The sequence below is a fragment of the Pseudopipra pipra genome, chromosome 17 (genome assembly GCF_036250125.1).
Source record: "Pseudopipra pipra isolate bDixPip1 chromosome 17, bDixPip1.hap1, whole genome shotgun sequence".
Lineage (NCBI taxonomy): Eukaryota > Metazoa > Chordata > Aves > Passeriformes > Pipridae > Pseudopipra > Pseudopipra pipra.
The window spans coordinates 7,896,159-7,909,338 of NC_087565.1; the positions used below are offsets into that span (position 1 = coordinate 7,896,159).

The 13,180-nt window shown below is 49.7% G+C and overlaps 1 protein-coding gene across 3 annotated transcripts in view; it reads left to right on the top strand.

The window, feature by feature from the left end:
• PMEPA1 (prostate transmembrane protein, androgen induced 1) overlaps positions 1-13,180 on the top strand; it is a 48,951-nt gene that overhangs the window by 7,327 nt on the left and 28,444 nt on the right. For 2 of the 3 annotated variants that reach the window (XM_064674128.1, XM_064674129.1), the window contains exon 2: positions 8,070-8,108. The exons of the other annotated variant lie outside the window; for it this stretch is intronic. In XM_064674128.1, coding sequence (XP_064530198.1) covers positions 8,070-8,108 — 39 coding nt within the window. The remainder of the gene's footprint in view (positions 1-8,069; positions 8,109-13,180) is intronic. 3 annotated transcript variants of the gene reach the window in all.

A 13,180-nucleotide genomic window follows, 5' to 3' on the forward strand; every position in this document is an offset into this window, starting at 1 on the left:
TAGCCTTGGCAAATGAAAGCTGATTAACCCCCAGGCTTGGAGCATACCAAGAATGAAAAGAGGTACTGGCACCAAAATCAATGCTACTTTTCAAAGAATATATGCAGGACATGGTTTGGGGATTTTTTTTTTCCATCTCTTCATTCTGTCCAATATGTAAAGTAGCTGGTTTGTTACTCTAACCCCCTACAAATGATTGTCAGTAATAATTCTGTAAAACTGTGAATCAACTCTGCATGACTTTGTGCAAATAGACTGAGTAATTTCTTTGTTCTTTTCTTCTTACTTTGTAATTGGAGTCTGTAAAAGCCCAAAGGTTTGGTCTTGTGGAAAGCATGATTCATTTATTGGTGTCTGTGCCGACTAGTTATCTTTCAGTAATTCCAGAGTGCTGCTACAAGCCAAGAGTGATTCATACATGGCTAAGTGCACAAACAAATGGGGTCATGGCCATCTGCAGAAATTTTTCTAATCTATTTATGGTATCGGAGAAAGAAGTGGGTGTATTAAGGATGATGGAATAGGTGTCAATTACATTGGTGAATATAACCGGTTAAGTAACGCTAACCATTACTCAAAACCACATCTGCTCCTTGCTAAAGATCACAACAGCAGGCCCTGTTTAAATGTTAACGCAGATCTGATACAGGAGATGGATTGAGTGTCTAGCTTGCCTCCTGAGGAGCTCACCATCCTCACTGATGTGGAAGGCTCTTCTGCCTTCCTTAAGATTTTTAGACTGGAACTTGCACTGTGAGTGTTTGTAGTGGCAGACCTCAGTCATTTTATGCTTTACATGCAGAATTTGGCCTTTTACTTAGTTAGCTTGTATTGGTGATCAGGGGTAGCATTTGTCATTGGCACACAAGGTAGAATGGCTGTGTGATCTTAGTAGAGACAGGTGGAGGTGAGTCATTTTTCCTTCCAAATGCATCCTCAGTGGTTTAAAATCTCAGAGGGGAAACAACCAGCATCTGACAAGGTAGCCTTCCTCTGCTTTTGTCCCATTTGTAAGAATTCATTTTCCCTTTGTAACTGATAACAAATCATCCCTGGTTGCAGCTCTGTCAGAATTGCTCCGTTCAGGTTTTAGTCTTTTGCTCTGGGGGAGTCTGTTTGCTCCTGCCATGCTCAGGAGTGCAGGATCCCCAGGGCTGGCACTCGGTGCTGGAGTTGATTGTGAGGAGGAGGGAGTTTGAGAACAGCAATAGGAAATAGCAGGACAAGAAGCCTCCAGAGGCACAGGGATGAGGACTGCTGGTGGGCTCGCTCTGGACCCCTTACTTGCCTGCTCTTCAGCCTTGCACACTGCAGCTGGGTTTGAACCTGAAATATGTGCATCCACCAAGATCTTGAACTTGTAGAGCATGGAGTGGTCTCAGTGCTTCAGAAACATCCCACATCTGCAGGGTAGCTGAGTGTTACTCTGGAGACAAGCTGGAAGCACGGGTGGACCAGCACAGTGATGTTTGGAAGTGGCTGTGGCCCCATCTCCCCGAGCCCTGGGAGACCTGTACAGTCACTGCTCAGTTGTGTTTGATTTCAGAGGACAGAGCTCATGGACTCCAATTTCTCTAAATTGAATTGAAGCATCGTCGCTGGCCAAAAATATGGAAGAATTTGGCAACATGTCGTTGTTGTCCTTTTTGCTGATGTTTTGAGCACTGTGACCGGTTCTGCTGCACCCTCACTGCCCGTGCTCCCTCGGAGGGGGACGGGGTCCTGGCTGACACCCCGAGTATGCTGAGGAGGGGGAAGTGACCCAGACTTTTGCCCAAAGGACTGATGAGTCTCTCCTGATGTCTGAACAGCTTTCTTCTTCTGCCCTTGCTTTATTTAAGTCAACAGATTGTGTAAGCCACATGCTAGATTTACCTGCAGGGCAAGTGGGAAGGAAGCAGTGCCATTTGGATGAATTCCCAAAAGACATCTAACCGCTGAGCGTTAAGACTAACATTTCCAAGCCCGAGTCCTACAACAGTCCTGACTCTGCTTGTCACCACTTCCATCCGTGGCTTTGGCTGCCAAGGACGAGTCCCAGGGAAGCTGCCCTGCTGTGGCCGCTTGCTGGCTGTCCCCCTGTGGGTTGGGCTCTGTGCTCAGCAAGCTTGGAAATTCTCCCCCTCAGCGGTTTCTGTTTAATGTTATGATTAATGTCGTTATTTCTTACAAAAACAGAAGATCCCCCCCAAAGCAGAGCTGTGCCCTGCGCCTCCCACACCCTCCTGGGCCGTTTCCCACGGTCCTCAGGGTCCCAGCTGACTCTTGGGGCCACAGGGTGAAACACACAGCTGAGCAGCTGAGATGGCCCAGGGTTGGGCTTGTGCTTGGTGCCTGCTCCAGGCCTGAAACTGGGCTGGATTTCCTTGTGCTCTTCCCAAGTATTTGTGCAGTGAGACTTGGTTCCTCCAGAGTCAGTCAGAGGCTGCAAGGGCAGATATCTCAGCTGCTTTTCTGGAGGAGCAAGTCCTGCTCTTTCTGTGTTATTTTCATTATTCCCCCCATTATTCCACCTTACCAAGGGTGGTCTCTTGGCTTCAATAACTTGGAATAGCATATACAGATTAGGCTCTTTAGCACTGAGCTCTGAAAGTACCTTGGCCTGCTCAGTGATGTCTTTAGGACACTTAAGAAACAACGTGATCGATGGACACCTGCTTCATACAATGCAGAGGAAAATGATCTTAAATTGCAATTATTTCCCATATAATAAGCAGAAATTTTATTTTTATTGTTTCACTTCTATTACTGTCCTGGGACTTTGCTTTAATGGGAAGATGTGTTTTTGAGTTCAGTGTCTCCCTCTCCAGCGTGTTCAAACACACACACGAGGTGTGTAACACTTAATGATACTGATCACTGGTGTGTAATGCAATCAGTGGTTTATATTTCTCTGGTGTGACTTATTGGTAGCAGTATATACACAATGCACCTTTCTCAGCTTTTGCTGGGAATGCAGGTGGTGGCTGATGTGCCAGAGATGGGCTCAGACACAAGGAGGGGGGGCAGAGGCCTCTGATGGGGGTCCTGTATGCTCTGAGCGAGGTGCAGAACAACTACAGGGTTACAAACATGTCCTGTCCTGCTGACAGCTTTTAATCCTCATCGTTCTCATGGGTTTTCTTGATAAATACTTCTCAACCTCCACTGACTTGCCATCCAGGCCTGAATTGTAAGGAACAATAAACATAATGGACAGGCTTGATTTAATAGATGCACTATGAGCTTTTTATTAGTGCGGCTTTTTACAAAAAGAAAGGAAAAAAAAAAAGATGACTGCATTTATTTAGTGGAAGTGCAGAAAGCAGCTCTCTCCAAACTGAGGGAAGCATGCCCGAGTGGGCTCAGCTCAGCTCCTGGTTGTGCAGTGAGGGAAGGATCCATCCTGCTGTGCAGCCCTTGGAGCACTGGGTGGTCTCAAGGGGGTTTAACGGTGCGTGCAGATGTTCAGGAATTTCTCTTTTGACTTGACCGTGGGGTTTTGCTGCTCTTCAGACCACAAGTGCACTCCAGTCACAGCAGGTTCATGGGTTTGGAGATGCCTTTCATCCCCTCCTGTTCTTGCTGGGTGCTCGGGAGGGGATCTCGCAGCCGTGTGTCTTCCTTGGTTGCGTTTCTCGAGATTTGCAGACTCACATTAGGCGTCTATTAAATTAAGCAAAATGGCCTTTAGAAAGCTACATTTCAAGTGGAAGAAGTGCTTTATGTAACATTAGGGGTATGTGAGGGGACCTAAATACAAGCTTAAATTGGCAGTTACGAAAATAGGTATAATTGGGTTTTTGCACAGTGATTTTACAGCTTCTGAGTTTAATGTCCTGATGAAATCCTGCATCCAGTCCAGGAGCAGTGCAGCCGAGGAGATGGGGGTTGAGGAGCCCAAGTAATGGGACTTGTTCTAGGAACAGCCTTGCCCTCGATTGCAAAACTGGACACACCTGTCATTTACTGAGGCTCTGCTCTGTCTGAAAGGTGTCTGGAGCAGTGGTTCCCTCTTGCCTGTGTTTGCCCTTTGGTCTTTCCCCTCAGGGAGGGGCGTCAGGGCTGGGAAAGGGATGTCTCTTGCTATGGTTGTAACTACTTGCAGGTGAAAAATGCAGCTGTACCCTCCTAACTGGGCACATGCCAAGAGCTGCAGCTTTGTTTTCCAGGCTGATCAATGCAGTTCATTTAAGTTGTTGGGTAATTTAGTAGCTGGAGGCACTTCTGTGGGCTTGGCGTGAGAGCGGCTGCTTCACTTCCCCCCTTGGGAAGGCTGGGAAGGGTTTCCCTCTGAACCCGGGCTTCCCTGGCTGTGGCTGGGGCCAGGTGATGCTGTGGGGCTGTCACCCAGCTATTCTGGGATCAGGAGCCTGAGGAAATGGAGGAAATCTCATTTTGACCTTGCATCCTCATATTAATCCCGATAGTCTTTCCTGTTTTAATATTTAAAGCCTTTCCATTCTTCTGTCTGGAGAGACGGCACGTTGGCTCTCTTGGGAAGCGATTGACCCATCCTCTTTAGGAAAGCTGGTCCCAAAGAAATCAAGGCACCTGCGAATCCCGTTGGCAGGAATTGGAAGAATAATTTCTTTATTTGGTATATCTTTAACCACTTAGGCCTTAGAGCTGGTTTTCTTTCTAGCTTACTTAAGGTCTTGCAAGGATGAAAAAAATCTGTTGCTTTCCTAAGTGTCTTAGCCAACACATGGGAGGAAAGCCTGGCACTGAGAGACAGGGCGGAAGAAGCTGAGATAGGATTTGCTGCTTCTTTGAAACTGTCCCTTTTTAATTGTCCAAACAGCGTTTCAAAGAAAATCTCTGCTCTTCTCTATCTTCTTCCAGCATTATAATTCTATATAATCACTTTTCTTTCTCTGAAAGAATAGAGCGTGATTTATTTTTTCTTGCAGAAGGAAGAAGGGATAAATTCCAGATGTTGCTGGGATACACTTTTTGCCTCTGTTTAATGTTTAGTGGCTTTCAGTAAACAGGCTGCAAGAGGTGGGGCTGATGTTTTTATTCCAGGACAAATCATCTACAACAAATCCCATCTGCCGATGGGATAGGGGGGAGCATATCTTGGGTGTGACCTGGTGGGTTTGGAGATGATCCCGGCTTTCCTGCCGTGCAGAAAGGCAAGGAAGGCTGTGTTCCCCAAGTGTTCCTTTGGGGTCTTTGCTCTTGGTCTTTCAGGGTATTCACCCTCCCCTTCCCACCTCGGTGCCAAGCTCCAGCTCCACGAGTGAGAGACACTGTGCGGGGTTGGATCCCCTGCCCATGCCCTGGTGTGGGAACGGGCACTTCTGCTCTGAACTGGCACCGGGATTTTTGGGGAGCAGCTCTGCTCTGAAGGGTGGGGAGGGCTGCCATGTCCTGCATGCCATCATCCCACGTAGGATGCTCAGTTTAGTGGGACTCTCCTGGCCAGCCAGGCTGTTCTGGCACCCAGAAAAGAGCGTCCGTGTGCCCTGCACCAGCGTGGGGCTGGATCCAGGGGCTGGGCTCTGTGGATGGGCAGCCCTTTTCCCTCCTCCCACAGCTAAGACCTGTCTTTTCAGTGCATGCCATGCTTTGCAGCCTTCTTGCAGGCTAAACCAGCAACGATTTTCCAGCATGTGTTGCACAGAGGCGTTGTGGGACCAACACGGCAGCTCCGTTCCCTGTTTCATGTTTTCACCTGTTTAGGCGAAGCACATCTCTGTTTTGTTGGCAGCCTGTTGGGTTGCACAAACAGTGTAAGACAAAACCACGAGCAGGTGTTGGTCCAGCCAGTGTAATTACTGGTTCCTTGCTGCTGCTGCTGGTAGGCAGACAGTGTGAGCCACCCTTCACATGGAGCCGTCTGGCAGGACTGCGGCTGCAGAAGGGCTCCGGGCACCGATCCACCGGGAATATGCGCCGACGGCTCAGCCACTCCCTGTATCTCTTCCCTGCTGCCGATTGCATAAAAAAAGTTATGCATATATGGAGGGAGGGAGGAGAGCCGAGGGTGGCTCTGGTCAGGTTTAAAGCACTGACTTTATGTGCCAGTTCTCATTTGCATTTAAAAAGTTGGCAAATGCGTGGCTGAACTTAAAGGGCAGATGTGAGGATGGGAGAGGCAGGAGTGCTCAGAGAGAGGGGAGAAGCAGCATCCCAAAATCCTGCCTGGCTTCAGAGGGTTCAGCTTGTTTCTCCCACACATCCCAGACCATCACCAAACATTTTGGATGAGGCATGATGAGACCGGGTGATGTGCCTTTGTGTGCACAGGGTGTCACACCTGGGGTGTGCACAGTGCTGTGTGCTGAGCACCAGTGGGGGCATTGCCTGGGCTGTGGAGTGGGCAGAGATGTTGCTTTCTACCCTTTTGGAAATTTAACCAGAGAAAAGCTGATCCTGATCCAACCAGCTGCAGACATGGGGGCTCTTTTTTTCAACGTCTAAATTTGACTCCCACCCTTTTGGGCCTCCCAAGCCTTTTTTGGCGTCCACTTGTTCTCAGCCTTTACTTTTTCCTTTTAGGACTCCCACCTCTTTTTGGCCTCCAGTCTTCTTATGGCCTTTCACTCCTTTCCAGCCTCCCACCCCTTTTCAGGCTCTGTGCAGCAAGCTGGCTGAGGAGGAGGAGGAGGAGGTCCGAGCTTGTTGCCACACGTCGGTGTTTGGCTCGGCAGAATTCCTTTCTTCCCTTTCCCGTCAGGGTCGGTGTCGGTGCCCGTTCCAGCAGGGTGGTGGTGGTGCACAAGGGCCCGGAGGCTCTCAGAGCCCATGTGCATTCAGGTGACACCACACTCTTGCACAGTCACTTTTGAACACCTTCACATTGATTTGCAATGTCTGAACTCATCCCTTTGAATCAGCTTGACTTCACCTCAGTGAGCCGACTCCGAGCCCACGACCCCTTGTTATTTAGCAGTAATTTGCAGCAACTCTCTGACCCTTAATCTTTTCCTGGAGTGCGAAAGTTGCTTATCTCTGTCCTCTCAGGTGCATGGAAGGAAGCTTTTTAAAGCTTTATTTGGGAGCAATGATGTGTTGATATAACCCCTTGGACCTCCCAGCCTGCTCTGCTGCCACTGTGGGAGCGTGCGGTGTGTCTGCAGCCCTGGCTTGGTGTGTCTGGCAGTGACACGCTTGCTGTCTGTTGGGTTAAAGGCCACTTTTATAGGCCAGTAGGACTCCTTCAGATCAGACTGTACTAATTAGTACCAATTAACCATTATCAGTGACAGACAGTTCTTACGGGCTTCATAAAAAAGTCCTGTTTCTTCAGTGAAGCCCCTGGGGGATGCAGAGCACTCACCCTGCCCCCAGTGTCACAGCTTGTCAGGCACTGGGGTTGTGCTGGGGGGGTCGGGAGGGTCCATATCCCACAACCCCTGCAGTTTTGCAGGTAGTCACAATGCTCACTGATGGGCGAGAGAGAAGTCATGAGGTGTCTTTTAATGCAAACTTTTGGCTGCTTTGTTCTCCTCACTTGAAAATACATCTGCTGGGCATTGCGTCTGGGGTGTTGTGCAAGATTTTGCTGTGGGTCTTCCTCCACTGGGAGATGGGGCATCAGGAGACCCCGAGCTTTCACCCAGGCTCAGCAGCACATGGGGCTCAGCTACCAGTGTTTGCAGAGGAGACAGAACATGACAAATAGCCCACCAGTGCTTTGAAGTGCAGAGTGCTGCCCCGGGGCCATGGGCAGGCAGTCTGGCACTTTTGAATGTGGCAGAGAAGTCTCTGGGGTGGGCTGAGTGATCACAGAAACTTCACAAACCTCTGTAAGGCTTCAGCATGCCACCAGGTGAGATGGCCATGGGTGGAGGAGAGTGGTCCTGGGGAGGTCCATGTGGGTGAGAGAGAAACAGGACCTTGTACAGCAATTTCTGGTGTGGGAAAAGCATGTGGGGTCTAACCAGGAGCGGTGGCACCTGGCTCAGGGTGGCTTTGTTCCTCCTGGAGGTGGTAGGTTTGGGTGCAGGTGTCAGCCACGGCTGGTACGGGGGAGCTCTGCCAGGACGAGTCCCAGGAGGGAGCTGGGGTGTGTTGCAGCCGGTTGGAGGTGGCTCCCATCACTGACGGATGCTTTCTGTTTTTCTCTCAAATGTCTCCAGGCACTGAATGTTTAGGTCGCACCTTTCCAGGTAAACTGGGTAAGTGAAGTATTTCAAGAGTTGCCAAGATCTAATTACGAAGGCTGATTGCATGATTGCAGCTGCTGTACCATAAACACCCCGGTTACTCACTCCACGGAACGGGTGGGACGTTGCCTGGCCCCGAGAGCAGCAGGTACCTGCTGTTTGGGTGCAGAGGGGGATGCAGTGTTGTCTTCAGTGGCTGACTGTGCAAACCTGCTGTTTTTTGGCTATCTATACCTGGCTGCACTTTGGTAATCCTGGATGGGATTTTTTTCCTTTTGCTGTTCAGTGTAGAACCATCTTCAAAAGCTGAATGTCTTTTTAAGCACCAGTACTCTTCCATTTGCTGATACTCTGGCAAACTAATGAGCAGCACTACATCGAGGACAGAAACTTTCATAGTATTTTGTGAAAGTAGTGTGACAGTCTGAACCCTTTAACATCATGGGATGTGAGACTTCCCTTGAGTGTGGCTGGAGCTGCCTGTGTTCAGCAGACAAAATGAGGTGTTGGGAGCCCTGTTGAACCAGGCTGCTGGATTTGAGCTGAACCTGTTTGAAAAATAGCTTTTGCTGTTTTAAAAAGACATTGTTATAACATCTGTGTATCTGTCTCTCAGTTTAGAATCGAGTTTATGACAGTACCCCAAAAGTAAAGTGTCTTTGCTCAAATGTGGAGTCCCAAGCCCGCTGGGAAAGGACCAGCAAAATAAAGTGTTAACAAGTGGTGAATAAATGATTTTAATAAATGGCTAATCAATTGCTATAGAGCCTGGGAAGTCAATAGAGCTTATGACCTTGGCTTATAACCACGCTCAGATCTTTAACGGGCTTATAATGCCTACAGATCATTCATTAGGCTTTTATCAAGCATCAATTGGTAAAAATCATAATCTAAAATAAGACAAAAAAAGAATTATTTCAGTTGCATTATTTCGAGCCTGATGGCAGAATTTGGTTCCACAGCAGAATAGTCCTTATTTATGCAAAAAAGCTGCGAGACACCACTGGTCCCCCAGCAGCATTATCTTGGTGCAGACATCAGGCAGGGGAACTCCAGGAGCCAGAGGTTGGGATCAGCCCCAGTGCTGGGACACTCACACCAGTCCGTAGGGAAACTGTCCTGCAGCAGGCAATGGTTTATTTGTATTTTTTTTTATTAATGCCTTAAGATTTCAGCAGGTGAGACGGGCAGAGGGAGCCCCGGTGTCGCTCACGGTGCTCTGAGCAGCTGCTCGGGGCGTTTTTCACTCCAGCAAAAGGTGTTTGCTGTCACTCGACTGTTGTAAAACTCGCACCCGTTCTCTTGTCCTGTGATTTGGGAAGGCATGTGAGCGGGCTTGTGTTCTGGCTGTGCTGCTCTTCCTGCTTTCCCTGGTCTTCCCTGTCCCATTTTGTGTGTGTGTGTGTTTGTGCCTCGGGGAGGGAGGCAGAGATGCAAGTGAAAACATGCGGTTTTCTTAGAATATAAATAACAGAAAATTAAACATAATTTTTGTTTGTTGTAGAGTCGTTCCCTGCAGTCTCCAGTTGTTTGCTCCTTTGCCGTGCTCATGTACTCTTTGGGTTTTTTCATCTTACCAGATGGATGCTATTTGGAGTGTGCTGTAGGACACTTTAGGGATCTTGCTGCGGGGTTAATTGTGCGCCCAGCGAAGAGCTGTGCTTGCAGACATCAGTGCATGCCCAGGCTTCTGAAAGACCCGGCTGCCAGACGGGGCTGCCTCTATCAGACGGCTTTTTGCCTCGCCTTTGTTGTCTGGGTCCTTGTCTGCAGCTCCAGCCTGGGCCAGCGTTCCCAGACATCGCCACCTCCACCATCCCCTTCCTCCCGGAGCGCCCTGGTGCTGCCTGTGGAGCCGGGACCCCCGGGGCAGAGATGCCCGTGCCCATCCCTGGGATAAAGCCCTGCACGTGGCAGGGCAAAACACCAACCCTGGGCAGGGAGCACCACCTCAGACTGACTCAAAAGGGAGGTGTAGCTTTCTTTGGGCTTTTTTCTTGTGTGTTTTAAATATTCCACCATCTCCCCAGTAACTCCGGGGTGTCTCTGATGTGGATGTCAGACTTTTGGATTTCTTTAAATGACTTGTGCATCCTTCTCTTTCCTGCTGAGAGGGATCAGTGTGGCTGAGCATGGTGAGGCACTGCCATTCTCCCCCTGCACAAGGAGCAAGAAGGGGTGCTGCAGTTTCTGCTGGGTTTTGTGTCTGCTGTCGTGCTTCTCACAAAGAGTGACTGGGAATGGATGTGGAGAGGGAAGAGGGAATACTCTCAGCAAGGGCCGAAATGGCTATTCATCTGATTTAGGAGGAGATGCAGTCCTTGAACTCTGTGAAATCAAAGGGCAGGGTGGAGGGTTTGCACAAAACAAAATTCACATAGCTAAACATGTAACTACATGAAAGTATGTGATTTCTTAGAGGTTTGGGTGAATTCTGTCTGAGAGAAGCTGGGTCATGCTCTGCATTCACTGCAGTGCTCCCCTGTGAAAATGCCAATACGCACAGTTCTTTATTTTATTGTTGTGGGTTTAGGCATTTTGTTATATTAGTCTTAAATGGGTTTGTTTCCATAGCTGCATACTGCTGATAAAATCCCAGTGTAGGATCTCTCAGTCTCCCTGTGCATGTGTACCAAAATAAATCACAGGCAGTTGTCAGAAGAAGAGCTGCTGCCATGGCAGGTGCCAAGCTGTGAGGAAGTTGGGGCTGGACCCTGCTGAGACTGCAGGTGTGTGACATCCCATCCTGGTGCCACCACCCAGTGTCCTGCCACAGCTCCCAGCTCTGTGGGCAGCATTGGTGCCTTGGTGGTCCCAGGGACCTGGAACACCTGAGGAAGGAGCTGCTGCAGGAGAGGTGATGTTTTGGAAGTGGAGTAGGAAGCGATGGAGGCAGGGGGCGTAGAAACTCCCTGGCCCTCACCTTTTTTCAGGTAGAAAGGTGTGGTTGTGGTAGGGTATGCAGTTGAGGATTGGCATCAGGTGGCTGCCAGGATAACAAAACTCCTCTCCTGCTCTGAATTCACTGTATTCACCATCAGCTGTTAATATTTCACCTCTCATCAGAAGGGGGTGGGTTTTTCATGGCTATTAAAACTATCTCAGGGGCTGAGGCTGGTTTTGCTCAGCTTCACGCTGTAACTCCAAAGGTCTAGCCTGGGCCAGTGAGCACTGCTGATGCCCAGGGTGGTACCACACCAGTGCCACCATGGGTCACAGTGTGTCCTGTACAGACAGGACCTGTCTGTACAGCCAGGTTGGAGCACATCTTCTGGCAGGAAACCCAGTTTCTGAGAGGTAACTTATCTTTCCTTCAGGAAGAGTGAAACTAATGGTTTTTGTTTTCCCCAGAGTTCTGACCTGCAGGTTGGCAGGTTTTGGTGCAGGTCCAGCCTGGGTGTGCTCAAGGCAAGGTATATGCTCCTGGTCTCTGCAGTGGCATGGTCAGGGCATGGCCAAGGGCATGGCCAGGGCGTGGGAGCACCTGAGTCCTTGCCCTGAGGGCACGTGGGGGGCAGCTGGCCCGGAGTGTTTCCCCTCACTGCTCTGCCAGGGGTGTCCTTAACCCCCCCCCGGATGCTCTCTCTCTCCTTTAATGCATCTTTTTAAGTACTGGGTAATAGTGTTTTCTCTCTGGCAGAGATGAACAGAGGGCTTTTAATAGGTCTTTTGTTTTCTCTCCGTGCAGTTCCCTGGCAGTAACCTGCCATTCGCTCCAGCATTTATTTAGGGTATTTGTATTTTTATATGTGAGGACCTCAACACTGAGAAGCCAGGGGGTTTGTCCAGGGTCACACAAGAAATATGTGGCAGAGCTGGGGCTCGGCTTCAGCTTTTCTGAATGTTGAGCTGATCTCTGGCAGAGTGGGAATGTCGTGGTTTGTCCCGTTTTAACTGAGCCAGACAAGGAGGGAAGAAAATAAAGGCTCTGTGGAAGGAAGCATATTTTTTTTGCTCTCCCCTGTTGGCAGTCTGCATGGAGCTAGAATTGCACGATCGGTGCGTTCAGGAGCGTGAGGACTGTATGTGTGAAATACACGGAGGCAAAGGGAAACCCGGGGCTCCTTCATTTCCACTGATTCCAGCTGCGCTGGGGACTGGGAGCTGCGCTGGGGAGGAGGGGTGGGCTGTGCGTGCCCCCCCTCCCCGAGCAGGCGGTGGGTTTTTGGGGCGATGCTGTCGGTGGCTGCAGCTGGGATCGCCTCGTGCTCCTGCCCCGCAGCGCTGTGTGCCTGCCTTGTCTGAGGCAGCCCCAGCACAATGCTCGCCTTCACTCCCCGTCAGACTGGAGGTCTAGACGGTCTCCCTGCCTTTTGTTATCAGGGTCACAGGTTAGGGAGCGTTCCCAGCTCCTTTTCCCTCCGCTGGCCAGGAATCCTTCCCAGAACCGAGTGCTCTGCTTTAAGGCCTGCAGAGGGGACCCCTCCGGACGGAGTCACCCCACTACCCAAATGCACTTAGACTGAAAATTATTGTGGCAGCTCCCAAAAAGAAATGTGCTTTTGAAATGCAGTCGGGATCACCCCCACTCCAGTTCTTGCCGGCACAGATGCTCAGCTGACACCAGCTAAATAGAAACCTTTTAGCCCTTGCCAGTAAGTCTGGAGCAAACTGCCAAAAAGCATCGAGGACCAAGATACAAAACGAAGTCAGGCCTGAGCAAAGTACTTGCAAAGGAAAGATGGAACTGATGTGCTCTGTCTCTTGATTTTTAGCACATGAGATGCTTCAGTCTCGGGGTTTTGTTAAAATACAATGGTGGCATTTTAAAGGTTTTCAGCAGATACAAAGCAAGTAAGTCCCCTAGCAACAAAGGGAAGTTTTTTTTGCTTAATGCAGACTTTTTTTAACATGCAGCATTTGGGATTTTTTTTCTCCCTCCTTAAATCAAGGATAGGTTTGGCTGAAGGAGAAGTTTTTAGTGGCTTTTAGACATATTTAGAGATGAGACTTGAACGCTTCATGTGCATCTGCTTGTCGCCCTTGCCCCTGCCCTGGCCCACCCTGGCAGGCTGAGCTCTCCTGCAGCATCAGCCTTCCCTGGCCAGGAGGTGCCTCTGTGCTGCAGCCCCTTGCTTGGGGTG